Source organism: Solea senegalensis, linkage group LG7, assembly GCF_019176455.1.
Source record: "Solea senegalensis isolate Sse05_10M linkage group LG7, IFAPA_SoseM_1, whole genome shotgun sequence".
Lineage (NCBI taxonomy): Eukaryota > Metazoa > Chordata > Actinopteri > Pleuronectiformes > Soleidae > Solea > Solea senegalensis.
In genome coordinates this window covers 13,907,233-13,924,688 of record NC_058027.1, presented here as the reverse complement: position 1 = coordinate 13,924,688, position 17,456 = coordinate 13,907,233, and the positions used below count along the sequence as shown (strand labels likewise).

Sequence of the window (17,456 nt, the reverse complement as noted above, 5' to 3'; positions counted from 1 at the left end):
TCAAGAGCCTGAACTGCCCATTTATATTTGGCATGCGCTACTGTTCTCGGGATAAAGGCATTTCTAATGAAAGTATTGTTGAATTTCTTGTGAAAAAAATGAGGTTTCCAGGCACAGTAATGCTGTAATTGGTTATAGAGATATCATCATAAATATGAGTTGCAGCGTAATAATGCCAGTTGGCAATGCATTTACCACAGTTTTATATTCTTGTTGGGAGACAGGAATATTATATTTCTCTTTAAAAGCAATACATGGATAAATCCCTGTCACTGTCAAATTGTTACAATAGTTTACACGAAAAATGTTGTTGTTAAACCAAAATGACTTATTTCTGTATGATACTGGCATTATTCCATATAAAACATAGGAAGTTTACTAACAGCATAAGGACATATTAATGGAAAATCCTGAATCTTGACTTCTGGTATAGCATTATGATTAGTTTCTGGGTCACAACTAAAGTAACTATGCAAACTCAAAAAAACTAATTTAATATGCACATCCCAAAATGAATCAAAAAACAGTTTGTTTTGTCTTGTTCTGTTTTCCCTACAATTGTCGCAACGGTAATCTGGAAATGGCTTGTTTTCCGGCCAAAAGACTTTTAACACCGAAACAACACAACTGAAACAGGATGTTGTGATGACGCATGCAAAAACTGCGGCCAGCATGCGCCTTAGAGTCTGTCCAATCAGATCAGTTTGGAACACCAATAAAACGGTTCCAACGGGATGTGAGTACACGGTGGAACAGCACCTATTAAATGCTGGAAAGCCTCTTTGTGCAAAAACAGTCTTGAAAAAAAGGCTTGTCTTTGAAGCGTGAATATTAATCTATACAATTGCACTGCCGTGACTTTGGTTAGGTGAGTATACACAGTCCCAGCCATAACAACAAAATTAGATAAAGGAAAAAAAAAAAGAAAAAAGAAAAAGGTACAGAATTGGCATAATAATTTCTTTCGAAGTTTCGGTTTTTGGGTTTCTGCAAAGTGTTCCCTGATTTTTGGTTTTCGGTTTCAGCCAACAATTTTCATTTCGGTGCATACCTAATTTTTTCAAAATGAAAATGTGTTGACCGTCAACACACGGACTGCTATTGGCCCATGGATGACGATTAGCAGCACAGTCACTTTCTAAAAAACAAAAAAAAGAAAGAAGCTGATCTGATTAAAATTACATGATGCTTACAGCTTAAGTTTGCCAGTAAAATTTTCAATTTTTTTCAAAGGTGACAAAACAAATCACATCATAAAAATATTAATAGACACCATTAACATAGCAATTACTCTGGACTTGCACACTTGCAGGGCTCACAGTACATACTATTTGGTGCATGCTGCCACATAGAGCACTCTATATAGCCATTAGTGCTCACCACAAGCATATCTTTTCATAGAGAGTGGTCCTTGTGGAGGCCCTGATATTTTAAAAACATTAACAACGCATTCTAGCAAACATAAGGTTGTACATCTTTCCAAATTCTATTCGACGACAGACAACTGGACTTGCTTGAAATTATGCTTTATGTATCATCTGAAAGGCCTCTTTAAATTTGAACCTGCAGAGAATCACCTGCAGTCAGTTAGGACTGAAGAAGGTGTCAAGTAGGTCCAGTAGTCATAAAGTAATTTGGATAACAGAAAATGTCCAAAGACATTAAGACTGCATACATTCTTATTTTTTTTAAAAAACACTGCATTGGTACTAATACAACAGTATGCTAACATTGTAACAAATGCAAAAGCAAGCTAACTGCCATAGACAGTGATCAGCTAAACTCGTCTCAACACAGCTTACAAGATAGAGTCATCTCCTCCATCAGCAAAACCACAAAAGCTATAGAGCACTGATATATAAACTTCATATCACACATAAATTAAATGTGTATGTTTGTGTAGGAGAAAACCAGTGCATGCCAGTGCAGATAAAAGTGTGAGGTAGCAACAAGAGCGGTAAATCCTGAATTTCAGTGTGCCGACACACATGGTCACACCGTACATAAATCAGAGTTCACTGGAGCAGGAAAGCCAGCACATGGCTGATTATACAACTAGGACTAACCGCTGCTCACACACACAGGGACATTTGTACTTATATTGACCCAATTAAGCACAATAAATCTTCTGGAATTAAATACATTGCGAATTTCATCTAAAAATGGAACACCTTTTAACAAAATATCTTTTAAATTGTTGAAATAATTTAGCCCATCCAACACAAAGTGTATTGAGAGACATATTATTCTGTATGCTATTTTCTAAAATGATGCCAATAGACAACAAAGATGTTTCAGAAGCTCTGCCTTTGTTTTTCTAGTGTTTTAGTGCAAGGCAATAATGTTTGACACTAATAAATAATGTGTTTCTGTTCACTGAATTATTGAGTATTACAATGTGATGTTTGATAAGGCTTCAGAACAACTAGTAAATCTTTTCTATTATGTATTGATCTACTTATTTGTATGTATGTGTCTACTTACTTTTTATATTACTACTATTATATTTAGTATTACTACTTATTTGACCGTGACGTTCATAGCTACACCATCCATCCATATTCTACCACTTTATCCTCCACAGGAGGGTCGTGGGGGGTGCTGTGCCAATCCTAGCTGACCCTTTTAAAATTATGTATTAATTATTCTGGAGATTATTCATGGTTTGCACCTATTTTATATCCATTTTTAGGATTAATAACTTAATATGTAGAATTCTTCGAATTTTGTTAAGCACACAGATGTGTCATATAATAGCCACAAGTTAGATCTTTAAAGATGTTACATAATAATTTTGGACAAAACTAAGTATTTGACAAAAGAAGTTGAGATATGAATGCCCCAAGCGTCTAAACTATTGTTAACAATTATAACATATAATGCTATTAAAGGAACATACCAACTATAGTAGATGGGCAATATTAGCACTGACAGTTCTCCTCAAAGACTGCATTTGCGTTTTCTTGATGAATGATGTATGGCAACAAATGTATGGCTTTGATAGGGAGACGTTAAAGGCTTTACTTTGTTCAATTCTGTTTATTTTTATTCATACCAACATGGGGCTTGTAAACAAAGGAAGAGAACTTTATTCGAGTCTGACAGCAAGAAGGTTTATGTGAAAGTCCAACGTGGTAACTAGGCTGGCCACATGAAATATATTGAGGGAACATGAGCCAGAGCCTTCATAGAGCACTAACCAGCCGCAACATAGGCTGATCCCTCATAATAATGCCAATGCTAGTATGGCATCGCTGCTGCATTGGTTAGCCAGGACAATATATCCTTCCTCTCACTGTACGACAATTGAGCTAAGAAACTGGAGATGGAGTGTCCCTCTCATCAACCAGCAGAGAAACCACTGTTGATATGAATTTTCTTCCATACAAGACTCTACTGAGACTTGCTTTGACTTCTGCAATTTGGGTTAGGGAGCCCTATGCTTTGTCTGTGCATCACTCATGTCATGTACCCAGTTCACTTCAGATGGCTCCAAGATTACTATATGCCTGAATCCAGAACATTTGCCTGAGGTTATCCCTGTAGCCTATAGCTCTATGGCTTTGATCAATTACCATTCATCTCCCTCTGTTTGCACTGGATGAGCAGAGGAGGTTGCCTTCCCTATGTCCTGTGCATGTGCTACAGACCTACATATCCCACACTCAGAGTGGGCTTCCTTACTGAATTGTGGAGGATATCTCCCTGGCTTACAACAGTAGAGGTCTTCAGTTGCCTTATGGGGTGAGAGCACATTCAACCAGGGGCATGGCAACATCATGGGCTTTGTTTAAAGGGGTATCTGTGAGGGACATCTGTGCTGCAGCCACTTAGTCATTACTACACACTTTTGTTTGGTTTTATTGTTTGAAATTGACAGCCCCTTTGCTGGAGCATTCTGTCCTTTCAATTGGGATGCACTTGAGTGTTAGAGGGTTGTCTCCAGTTTGGTGGGTCAAGGAGGTACTACAAGTAGACTTGCGGTCTACTTCACAATAGTAAGTAACGAGCAAGATTTTACTAATTTGAAAGTTCAATTCATTGCAAACCTGCAGTGAGGCAAACAGCATCAGCAGAATAGGCAGCCTTAATTGTATAATCATACTGCTGTCCACTTGGTATCAGATTGATATTAATACCAGGTCTAAAGAGAGCCAAACAAGCCAAAAAAAACAACAAGAAAAAAACAGTGTCACTGGTAAAACTATTGTCATACTGTTGCTCCTCATAGTTGTGAAGTAAACCATGGAGAAAAGGATTTCCCTGTTTACAATAGTCAGATGATAAGGCTGATATTGAATCAGTCAGTGCTTTGAAGGGGATTGTTTCGCCTAAAATAACTAGAGATTCTTCATTCCTGTGTCTGCATTTTTCATTTCTCCATTCTTTCTGGAAATGGTGCACTAAGCATAAGAGGATCTACCTCCTTCACTCCCTTAGGAGAAAGCAGCAAACTTCACGAGCAGCAGACCTCTATAAATATTCCAAGCAAGGCTGACCTGGTTACAGAATGCCCTTGGGAGTGTGAATTAGCATCTGAATACAGACAAACTGCTATAGCCAGTTGAAGATAGGCTTGGCAGGAGTGGCAATACTGGTGTGACTCCCTTCACAGCTCCCACTCAGACCAGCGTGGTGAGCACACATCAGCTATAAAAGATGAAGGCACAATGCAAATGAGGGGGACTTACACTATAAAAAACCTAAGCTTAAGTCCTTCATTTTACTGAAATATCAACACAGTTATTTGATTTGTTTTACCTGGACTTCCAAAGCTGAAACTGATTTGGCCTACCAGCAGCATGGACATATTCTCCCATCTACATTTCTCTCAGTAGAACATGGACTATAAACAACTGCTCACACTGTCGTAAAAATGAATCTTGGATGTATTTGGAGGTGTGTGTTTCATTTAAACAAAACATTTAATGAGAACATTGATTCATAGTGGCAAAGTCAAAGTAATTGCTAAAGCAAGTTTAGTAACCTACTCAACAAAATATCCAGCAATGTTTAGCTTCACTATATACAGAATATTCTTATCATCAACATTACTGCAAACTTTGAAAATCAATTAGGGAACGCCAGATATATAATTTTCATTTCAAGTAAGCAAAGGCTAATTACCTGTAGCCAGACAAATTTGACACCATATTATAAAAACAAACATTAAAGCTGCTGTAGGCAGGATTTAAAGTAATAAATTGCTGGCTCTGAGTGGCAAGTTATTAAAACACTTACATTTTTGGATGGCGGCTCTCTGTGCCTGTGATTGACATTGTTATTGCTTCATCAATAATCCCCGTACATTCTTCAATTCAAAAAAATTATCTCTTCAGAGGACCCTGAATTGTATAAATACATATACTATTATTTACCAATGGTGTTTCAAATCTCAGGCTAGTGTTTGTAAAAAAATAATTTATTGTTATTAAGACAATGGCAAGACCAAGGATTTCATGGATGGTTCAAATAGACAGACCATGCTAATAAAGCTTATTTGCTTGTATGTTTTACTTTTAAAGGAAAAAATATGTATTTTCTTCTATTTTTCAAATCACTCCATTACTTTATGGATTTTAATTTTGCCTCTCAAAACTTTTGTTGAGATTGTCTCATTGTACATCAATGCAAAGTATTCACAAACCTTCATACATTTACTGTAATACAACCGACAATATATAATTTGAAGTCCCATGGTGTTGCGTCTTCATGAGTTATTGGTATTATTTGACATATGCTTGAAACATCACACATCATCACTATGCCCTGTAAATAATTGACAGTGTAAAACTTGATAGAAAAGGTACACACTGACAAACAAAATGAGTCATACCTCCTGCCAGGATCTGCTGCTCCAGTTCAGCCATCTGTTTTCTGTAGGCCCTGAGTGCTGCCTCCTTAAATGTAGGCCGGATTCGTTTCTTGGGTGGGGCCTCTATGGGCTTCTCCTCTGCAACATTTTTGTTTTCATCCTCATGCTGTTGTTCTATTTTTTCAGCCACCTCGGTGGCTTCCTCTATTATCTCATCCACCTCCTCTAGCTCCTCGTCACCCTCGTCCATCTCCTCTGTAACATCATTGTCCTCAGTCATCTCATCTGGTTCTTCAACATCTACATACTCCACCATTGCATCATATGCAGCAGTATCCTCAGTGAGTTCGGTTTCATATTCCTCAATGTACTCTTCATCATATTGATCATCCAAACTGCAATCATACTCCAGAACATGTGCCTCTTTACTTTCCTCATAATTCTTGCTTTCATCAAAATCTTGAGAATCTTCAAAATCCTGAAAGGCATTATCGTCTAATGCCTCAATGTCATCAGACACATTATAGTCCTGAGAAGTCTCACACTGTTGTGTAAACTCATCTGATTCATTTGCATTAGTTCTGTTCTCCAAGTTAGCTAGTACCTGCTCCATCACTTCAACATAGTGGGTTTCACCATCCTCTTGTTGTTCACCAGCTTTTGCTTCTACATTTGGTTTCTCTTCCTCTGCCTTGTAGAAGATAGGCTCTTTGTGGACATCGGAGTCTGTAGCCGTACTAGAGGTATTTGCAGTGGAGGTGGACAGGGTGCGGAAACGTCCCATGAATGATGAAGGTGGATTGATTGGCTCCTCAGGAGGAGCAGGGGTGTTTGGAGTACCAGATTTCCATACAACTTCTAGAGCTGACTTAGCCCTCTGCAGAGTAGAGCCAAAACCAAAACCAAAGGACTTCTCACTGAGATCTATACTGAGCCTACTACTCCAAGACTTTGGAACCTCTTCAACCTTCTCTGTCCGAATCTCACTCTGACTGCGGTACATAGCTGTAGACTTATTCTGGGTTTGATGAAAACTATGATTGACATCCAGTTCAGGGAATTTCTCTCTGGGAGCTGCTTTTGGGGTATCCTTGGGGGCATCTGTCGAGGCTACCTTGGGTGCTACTTTAGGGGCTTCTGTTGAGGCAGCTTTATGGCTGTCTTTTGGGGGCACCTTAGAATTCTCTTTAGGAACTACAAGTGGTGATTCTTTAGGTGGAACTTTAGAAACGTCTTTTGTGGATACTGTACCAGTCTCCTTAGGTGCCACTTTCGTGGTTGCTTTTGATGCTTCTTTTGGGGGTAGTTTTGATAATTCTTTAGGGGGTAGTTTTGTAGCTTCTTTGGTGACCTCTTTAGCAGCCACTTTTAGACCTTCTTTAGATGGAACACGTGGTAACTCTTTAGCTATGACTTTAGGGGATTCTTTTGGGGACTCTTTGGGGGATTCTTTAGGTGTTAAGACAGGGCTTTCAATTGGAGTTATTTTAGGGCTGTCTTTAGGTGACTCTTTAGGACTTTCTTTAGAAAACATAATCGGTGTGACTTTTACAGTCTCACTAGAGGTTACCTTAGATGGAATTTTAGATACCTCTTTAACAATGGGCTTTGTTGCACCTTTAGCTGTTTGTTTAGAACTGTCTTTAATAAGAGAAGATTCTTTAGCTGCTGATTTCTGAATTTCTTTTGATGACTCTTTAGGAGCTGCTTTAGAGGTCACTTGAGGTGTAGCCTTTGCGGTTAGTTTGGGGCTTTCCTTTGGTAATATCTTGGTGCTTTCTTCTTTAGGAGCCAATTTAGTTTGTTTATGAGTTGCTTTAGCAGCAGCTTTAGGCGCATCTTTAGATGATGGTTTCATGCTTTCTTTTGTGCTCACCTTACATCCCTCTTTAGACTGCCGAGCAGATGGCTTGATGACAGGCTCACGCTCTGCGATGTGAGGAATGACATGGGTGGTTACAGGTGGCAGAGAAGATTCTCTGTCAAACATCATGAATTCTTCATCTCCTTCAAATTGTAAATCAACCTCCTGACATTTAGTTATGTTCTCTGGAAAACCTGGGATGGTTGAAGGGTCAAATGGACTGCTGACCTCTATGGAGGCTTCCAAGCCAGAGTCTGCACCCTGTTCCAGATGATGCCAGTCTTTCCAGGGTGACAGATCACCTTGCAGAGAGACCTGAGAGCCACTATAGTGGCTTCTATCACCAGACATGCATACAAGTCCATTGCTCACTCCACTGTCAATCGTTTCTGTTGTCTCAACCTCATTGTGTTCATAGGTTTGATTTTGATGACTGGGGCTAGCATACCATGAGGAAGCCATGTCTTCTTGTTTTCTCTGCCACAATTCCTGGTCTGAGGAGGACAACAAGGAGCCTCCATTAGCACGTGTAAAATATTGACTCTCTGAAAAGTCTTCAGAGTATGATTGGCAAAGTTTTGAACAGTCAGATTCTGATCGGCTAAGTTTAGGGGAGGAATAGTCACTCTGGGAAAGCCAACCAGGGGTCATATCAGAGTAGTATGCCTTAGCATGCTTGTCTGTGTCATAGTAAGAGTCATCAGCATAATGAACTGCTCCTGAGTAGCCTGCTTCTTCTCCTGACTGGCTATGGTCATGTGACCGTCTCTTCTCTGATTTACTCTTGTGAACAGGCTTGGATATCACCATTGCATATTTGTTTCTGCTTAATTCATCTAATTCTTTATCACTGTCCATTGAGTCCCAGTCATCACTCTCCACTACCTTTTCCTTCCCTGAAACCTTTAGATCCATGCTTTCATATGTTTGTGAAGAGGACAGTGCTTTGTCTTTTCTCTCCTTTCCATCATGAGTTAAACTATCAGTAGAAACTGTGATGCCGGTTCCTTTAAGTTTATAGCATTTTTTCAAGACTACATCCCTATCTTGAGTTGTTGCAAAAATGACAATAATGGGGCGGGGTTTCGCATTAGAACATTCTCTTTGTTGACCTAGCCTATGAGCAAGTTCAATTTTTATTATTTTACGGGCATCAGTAAAACCCATTCTGTCTTTTAATATTTTATATATTACGCTTTCTGTTTTCTCTGACCTTTCTTCAGGAACATTGAGAAACCGCAAAGTTGAGTTATTCGCCTGGTGGCTAATTTGTTTTATGTAGTCATGGATATCGCGTGTCTCTCTTCTGGACTGGACAAATCCTGAGCGAAGCTGCTCAATCTCACTCTGAACTACTTCCACACTACTGGAGATCTCATCAATGGAGCTTTTTAGGGCATTGACGTGGCCACGCAACTCAGTCAGTTCAGTCTCTATCTGGCTGATTCCTTGAAGCTCCTTAAAAATCATCTCCATAACATCCTGTGTTTGACTGATGCAACCTGTGGAGGAGGAACCAGGCTCCAGGGTTGAACTCTTCTGCTGACGTCCAGCACGGTCCAAGGATTTGCTCCGGATGCCCAGGGTTTTCCTCCAATTGCTCACCTCTGAGTCTGAAGAGACACATTCCTGACTCTTTTTCCATTTTCTTAACTTGCGTAGAGCACCCAGTCTAAGTGTGTGAAGACTTGAGCGTTCCACTCTTTCACCTTCAGAGCTGCCATCAGAGGGAGCCAAACTAATGAGGCTCTTTCTATTTCGTCTTACTGGCATGGTGTGTGATTTATGCTCATCCAGTCTCCGGACAGGTTTTGTCTCACTCAAAGAGTCAGAGTAACTACTATCAATTGAAAGAACCTCAGGAAATATGCATTCATTATTGTTCAAAAAAGGAGAGTTTTTTGGGAGTCCATTTGCTATAGCTACACGATAACTAAAAGTGGGTGACAGAGATGAACAGTCGTTCTTTCCGTCGTCGTCTTCAAGTGATATGTTACGTGCCGAAGAGCATTTGGAAATCTTTTTCACTGTGGTCTTCAGTGTAGTAGATAGATTTGGATTGTTTGCTTGCACATCGGTGGTCAATTTAGGTTCTTTATTTTCACTTCTCTCTTTCTTCTTTATTGGGTTTGCCAATTTCTTTGTAAACATTCCTTTGCAAATCTTTTCAATGTAGGATGATATAGTCTTGATTAGGGCAGAAACCATGGATGGTAATCCTGTGGACTGTTAATCATCTAGTGAAAGAAGAAGTTGGCTGAGAATGCAGCGGTGCTGAGCCAAGCACAATCACACGGCTTTGCAGTGAGCAGCTCACAATCACTAAAACCACAGTCCACGTTGAGGCTCACAATTACTTTTTAATCCAGTCCCCCACTTCCAGAAAAGGAACATCTCTCTGAAAGAACAAAGAACAATTACTTTAGAATTTGGTAACATCTTCTCATTTTAGACTTTAACACAAACTGAAAAAAATTCTATACTGAGTGTATTCTGTGAGGGGGAGGCTTACTAATAATTGACAGTGTACTGTACATATGACTATGTGTTTGACAGTGGAGCCACTGTTACCCACAGCAGTTAATTTAATGGCCTTAAAGTACTCAATGTGGTAAAGAGCCTAGTATAGCTTAGTTGGGGATACTAATAATAATATAATAAGAATAATAAGCTTAAGAGAAACCTGTCAGCATTTTATACACCTGACTAAATAAACAGTTTGGATTAGTTCTTAGGTGTGTTTTCTCTAGTGTAAACTGGCCAACAAAATTGAAAGAGGGATGCTAGTTCAGCATGGTATTTGACAGCTGCTCCACATAAGTGTTTAGAGTTTGGTGTGTCTACAATCTCATGAGCACGAACACACGCTTGCTTCAAATGAGAAGAGAAACACAGCATCACAGTTAACTTTTATTGCTGGGCTCTGATGAAGGACCAACAATTAGCAAATAAGGCTTAAGAAAAGCTTGCCAGTGTTGCGTGGTGGAATAAGGAGCTTGACGACTTGAAAACTTTAAGGGATTAAGTTTGAGGCAAGCCTTGGGCTAGAATGTTCAAAAAGAGAATGTCTTACAAAATAAAGGCATTTAATCGAAATCTTTAAGCAACAATTAATCTGCTACTTAAAAACAACTTACTTCATTCCAAAATGTTACTCAGATGTATAAGACAGAACACTTAAAAGCATTAAAAAGTCCTGTGTTGTCATACTTGAAAATATGCTAAAGGATATGCATCATCAGAAATTGTCATTAAAGCAATGGAATTAAAAAGGTGGGGGTGACGTTAAGGAGTACAGCATATTTTATGGTAAGAGGAGGTTCATGACTCATCTGTCTTGAATGAGCAGCTTTGCAACTGATGGGTCACAAGTCACGACTCAAAACTGCCCCTATAATTGAATCACATAAGACAGTTTGGCCATGCCACAAATACTTTCATCACCATTTTAAACTCTCATCTTTAGACTCATGCATGACTGCATGCAAAACTGAAAGGTGCCACAGCACAACTTATGTTAATCAGTGAGCAGCTGAAGGCCTGATTATGGGACCTTTAGTTGTTGACGTAAGAGTGAATATGTATTATTGACTTATTCTACCAGAGAAGAGTGAAAGGTTGAATGGTTGTTTGTCTCTATATGGGGCCCTACGATGGACCTATGTCAGCTGAGATTGGCACAGCAAACCCTAGGACCCTCGTGTGGAGGATAAAGCGGTAGAAAATAGAGGGATGGATGATTCTTTTTGTCTTACCACATTGAAGTACAAGAAAAAATCCTTCAGGAATGATCATACTTGCAATTCACTTAGCATGCAACACCTATATGATGGCAAAACTAAGCGGCAACCAATCATGACGTCACCCATAAGAATCTGAACTCCCAGTGAGATGTTGACATTTTGCAAATTGGTGTTCAGGTACCTAGTGGATGATACTAGCTGTCGATTAAACTAGTGTCATGCAGTATGTGTATGTGAATTTACAAAACTGATATCATATGCTATTGAAGAAGACGTGAAACTAGCCACAAAGACTATTAACTTCTCGGGAAATTGTGTGCCGACATTGTAAATTGAGAGGTAAATAGGCAGATTTTTCTTTAAACTGAGTTTTTATTCATTTTTACAACCAGCATTGTTGCCACCAGTGGTTATTCAAAATATGGGTTGGCTTCAAGGAATAAAACTGTAAATATAATTTTTATAAATAAAGATTTATGGGGAAAACCCAAAACACTGATATGGCCCTTGTCGGCGTCGACAGGAACCCTGCCAACAGCTTTACTGCTGATTCAGCACATTGAATCGGCACCACCGTCCATCAACGAGAGAGATCACTGTGACTGGCCATTTAGTTCAAGCCAATCAGAAATGAAAAGGGACACGGAAATGACTATGCAAGCAAACAACTTACGCCAAGACGGCACACAAGGGGCTCATACATTATGAACCTTCTTCCATATCTTCCTATTTAATTTGGACATATGGGCTCAATTTCATCAACGACACGGCCATCTGGAGCATACCAAGTGATAAGATGATCACTAAAACTGTATATATGCCACAGCCAACTAGGTCTTCTGGTTTCCCTGTTTTAATGACAAATACAGACTTACCACAACCTGCGTAAAGTAAATTCGTAGGTGTGGTGTGGGCAAGAGCAAAAAGGTTTGTTTATTTGCCAACACTAGTTTTATGACATCACATATCGTACCAAGACCTAAGTTATCTGCTCATTACACCACAACATATTGTAGGTTTTGCATGATTTTTTAATACTTTTAGTCCATCACATACACTGTGTAAAAGTGATTTTGGAAAGTATCTAACATATTTTTATGAAACTGCACCTTGCTGAATGACTCCACCATGATGGGCCATTGTGCTATTTTGCAATGTGCTTTAAACACTAGGCTACAGCACCTGACTGCTGTCAGTGTTTGCTGTTGTAGACAGACTCTGGAACATCACTTGTACAAATCACTGTACTGCACTGAGGCTGCCCACTGTCCAGACAAATCACACAAAGAGAGTACTAATGTTTAATGAGTGCTGATTACCAATTAGGGAGCTGTGTTTCTCCTTACAGAGCCAACACCCTGACATATGCATGTTAAGGTTTGACAAATGATGCGTTTACCCTCTTCCAGAGCTAGAGTTGATACACAAATTACTTGATAATGCCCATGAGGTATCGCCTGTATCGTCCCATTAGAGTGTAATGATACAAGAATTAGGAGAAAAGGATGACAGATAACTAGATCACCTTATCCCGCTTGTCTGAATGTTTTTTATTAAGATCCACCGAGAATAAGCAAAGACATGCATGTGTGTGTGCCTGTGTGGGTCTTTGTATAAGTGTGCATGCTTGGTAGCTAATGAGCCACAAATGAAATGGTGCCATTTATTCCACACCTTCATGACAAGCACATGTGAAAATGAGATTACATGCGGGTTCATCCGCACGTGCAGTATCTGAGCTATTGTTCGCTCCATCTGTGGGTTGCAACGCGTTAAAGGCAGATTCATTGTGATGGAGGCATTCTGTCGTGCCTATATGTATAGATAAGTGGACAGCTATTGTTTTAATAATAGGACTTGATGTACTGAAGTATCACACGCTCACACTTACACACTTTCTGATCACTGTAAAATATGGTAGCATCTGGAGCATGCAGTCCTTCCATTACATCCATTACTGTGTTATTAAAGCCCATGACATAATCCATCCATCCACTCACACTTTATCCTCCACATGAGGATCGCGGGGGTGCTGTGCCAATGTCAGCTGACAGTTCACCAGTCCATCACAAGACCACATGCATTGACAAACAACCACCCACCCTCACACCTATGTGTCCAATTTACCTAAACCCCATGTTGCATGTTTTTGGACTGTGGGAGGAAGCTGGAGAACCCAGAGAAAACCCACACACACGTGGGGAGAGTGCTAACCACTAAACCAACCGTGTGGCCCCCATGATATAATACATAATGTAATGAAATGATGAGGTATGTGATGGTATTTGATTTTAAATGTGTTCAGGTAATGTTAAATAGAGGATAACCTAAGAAGGAATATTTGTGTTTTTGATTGAGATTAGACCGTACCCCTGAGTAAGGCTGAACTTCCAGCTCTAATATATAAATTGCCAAATAAATTCTAGGAGTTCCTGCTGGAGTCCCAAGGTAAAGTCCCTCCCATTTGTGAGTCAGACTAAGAAAAACCTCCAGAGAACGAGGAGCACCTCAGCCACACCCACTCCAAACGCTCTGAGGCACTGCCATGATGCCCAGGGACCGATTTACTCCCCGCTCCAACTGCATCTGATTAGACAAATAAACTCAGTTTCTCACAATGGATCATTCTCTGTCCCACGACGTTAATGAAAGCGAGTGACTACTGGGGCGTGCAAACATGTTTTTCTCACAATTGTACAATAATCTCGCTCCCTTTTAATGAAAAAACTAATTTGATGTGAACATGCTGCAGGTAATTATAATACTATACACGCTGTGCTTTGCCGCTCACGCTCCTTCCTTCCGTTCAAGTGAGACGGGAATATTTCAGTGCAAACCTTTGGGAACACATGCATACAGATGAGAGATGCTCATGTGTTACGTCATGTCTTCAGAACATAGAACTGTGCATCATGGCCGAGTGTGGATTAGTGCACATGTGACTGTGTGCATGCCTATGCTCCCGTCTGTGTGTGTGTGTGTGTGTGTGTGTGTGTGCAGTCATGCGTGCACACACATGTGCGCCATCCCTGCATGGCTGCTTTTAAGCATGCATTTGCTGCTTACTGAGAAGAAGCGTACCAGTGGGGGGTGGGGGTGAGGATGTGTGCATCCTCAGATCATATTGCCTGCACGCCCATCCTCAGCTACATTCTGCCTCCCTTCTTCTTCCCAGCGTATTTCCCCAACAGTGAAATAACAGCCTGCAGTCTCAGAGAGCCAGCCAACATCACAACAGATTGTTTGCCCCCCCATGAATCAAAATATTACCATTTCTTTGTCCAGAGTGACAGGAACCAGTCTCATCGAATTCTGCTAAACGTGAAACACCATTTGCTCACATGCGTTCATGTTGTGCCTCATGTATAAAGGTGAGAATTGGAGCAAAGGGACATGTGTAGAATCTACAGTGACTGTGTCACAGCTGGATTTTGGAATAAAAAGGCACGACGACTAAACGACATTAAAACCTAACATTTGTGTGTGTGTGTGTTTCCGATTGAGACAGATCCATAGATGATGCCATCTCTCTGCATCTTTTCTCAGATAACGTTACATTAATCCAGTGACAGGGCCACAGAGGGAGGGGAAGGGAAGCAACAAGAAGATTTAGAGGGAAGTCGAGCAGTCAACAACCCTACACCATTCAAGCACGCACACCGCGACCGAACCGAGGCGACACCGCTGCACATACCTGGTTGTGTCAAATTCCCGTGCAGGACGCCAGTGGTAGTGAGCACAGCGAGCAGTGTGGAGCCGATTCCCCGGTTTCAGTGAATGGTCGGGGCGAGCAGACCAGAGATGATGCTGAGGAGGAGGAGGAGGAGGGTGAGGAGGGGAGGGGAGGGGACGAGAGCAGCTCGGTGCGCAGCTGCCGTCTAATGCCAGAGCTCAGAGCATCTCTCCGCCGCCGTCAGACACCACAGCCCAGAAAAACGCACACACCTCTCCACCATTCCGCCGTCTATTTACTGCCCTCTCCCGCCGCTGCTGCTGCCGAGCTCCGCCGTCTGAGACTTAAAGACGCTGCATGTTACTGTCAGCTGGTCCACACTCTTCACAGACACTACACTGTCACTTATTGTCCAAAATGGGACGCAGGCGGCTGATGCTGACGGTGATGAGGAGGAGGAGGCAGGCAGCGCTGCGGCTGTTCATGGCTGCCCAGACAGAGACTGTGCTGCCCGGCAAGAGAATGGAGAATGTCTGTCCCTCTCCTGCTGGAAATCACTTTCTCCTCCCCTCTCTCTCTCCCCCTCTCTCTCTGAGAGCATGAGCGAATTTACACACACCCCCACCCCACACACACTTTCACATGTGCGAGTGAGAGAGAGAGAGCGGGAGAAGCCGTGAGTGAGATGTAAGTAGAGGCACGAGGGCAAGATGAGGATTACGAGCATGAACAAATAAATCGCTTTGGCGATATCATAATTCAACACTATGCATTAACCGGCCAATAAACCACCAAAACGCGCCAAAGAACAAAGTTATAGGTTTAATTTTCCAAAAGGGTTTGTGCGTAATGTCCTGTAGTGTCTGGCGCGTTCAGGTGTAGGCATGCCAGAGGGGCACGAGGAGTGCACTGTCATGTCCTTCTGTTATACACACACACACACTGCACTGCTATCATATTAAGGACTCTCTTAACCAGCTAATGCCTAACCCTAACTTTAACCTAACCACAATTCAGATTAATCTATTAGCCCAGTTCCTCAGAAATTAGGTTCTGCCTCATTAGGACCAGGTTTTGGTCTCCATGAGGACTACTGGTCCTGACAAGGTTAATGTCCATGCCACGGAGGTCCTAAAGCGTTAACCAATACAAACACACTCACATCATCACACATGATTGCTCATTGGCACTGCAGACTGGCCATTGATGGTGCACCATTTTCACAGCTGGGGAAACAAAAACTATCCTTATTTTTCTGGATGTGTAATAATACACAGAATCCGCGAGACAAAATGGCAGCAGACAGACAATTGATCTAATTTGTCCTTCTGTGACATTTCACTAATTGACCCTTTAATTTCCTGTCGAAAGGAAGAATGAAGACGGACACAGTGAAATGAAATTATTGCAGGTTGAAAATCACCTGATAGTCCACATCATTTCACTGACTCTAGCCTTGGTGGTTATTAAGCATATACATAAACACCACCCCTCTCTCTCTCTCTCTCTCTCTCAGCTGTGCTCCGGTGCGTGTGAGTCTGCCTCCAGCTGACAGTCCACCTCTCCTCTCCTCTCCTCTCCTCTCCTCTCTCAGCTGAGATGTGTGTCATGCGTTCCTCCAGCAGCCACTAATTGTCTGGCCTTCAAGCGAAATCACATTTCCCTCGTGCTCGCTTTCCCTTCTTCCCTTCCTGTCACATGGGAGAGAGTGGTGTAGGATGTTTGGAGACGCGCGTGTGACTGCGTGCGCAAGCAGCGTGGTTTGGGGAGTAGGTGAGGTGGTTGGTGAACGCTGTGGATGTGTGTACGGCTCCCGTTCGTCCCCTGCCGACAGCGAGAGTAATTGCATCGTGAAAAAGCTATTTTTGATCCAATCCGACCCAAATAATCACTTCCAATTTCTGCTGAAAACTTCAATCAGACATAATAGGGAAAATGCCAATGCATTTTAGCATTTTATGTGAGTCAGTTCAAGGCTAATTTCATCTTAGCCTCGGTTATACGGGAAACTGAATATTACAATGGCGCTGTGCCGGTACAGAAATACACCAAAAATGGAGAGGGAGACGGCGATCACACACATACACGCATACACACTGTGTACAAGCTTTACATGTGAATGACCATACAGCATCATCGTCTTCCCAAAGTATAGAATGGTTTACACAGAAAAACGCAAAGGTGATGCTTTGAGATCTTCCCATTCTGGGATTCATTTTCAAAAAAATAGAGCTTCAATGCTCCGAAAACGTCAGTTCTGTGTGGCCAGAAAGCTGATTTTCCTGAGCTTGTGTACATCCCTTTAGTTTCACCTGAGTCGGGGCACGAAGGAGGGTTGTTGGGATCACTTGAGACACACAA

The 17,456-nt window shown here is 41.4% G+C and overlaps 1 protein-coding gene across 1 annotated transcript in view; it reads right to left on the bottom strand.

The window, feature by feature from the left end:
- LOC122772622 (protein unc-13 homolog C) overlaps nt 1-15,635 on the bottom strand; it is a 44,741-nt gene extending 29,106 nt beyond the window's left edge. Inside the window, exons 1-2 of the mRNA XM_044030809.1 lie at nt 15,117-15,635; nt 5,837-10,077 (exon numbers count right to left, since the gene is read on the bottom strand). Of these exons, the coding sequence (XP_043886744.1) occupies nt 5,837-9,887 (4,051 nt within the window). The 5' untranslated portion in view covers nt 9,888-10,077; nt 15,117-15,635. The remainder of the gene's footprint in view (nt 1-5,836; nt 10,078-15,116) is intronic.
- Between the last annotated feature and the right edge of the window lie 1,821 nt (nt 15,636-17,456).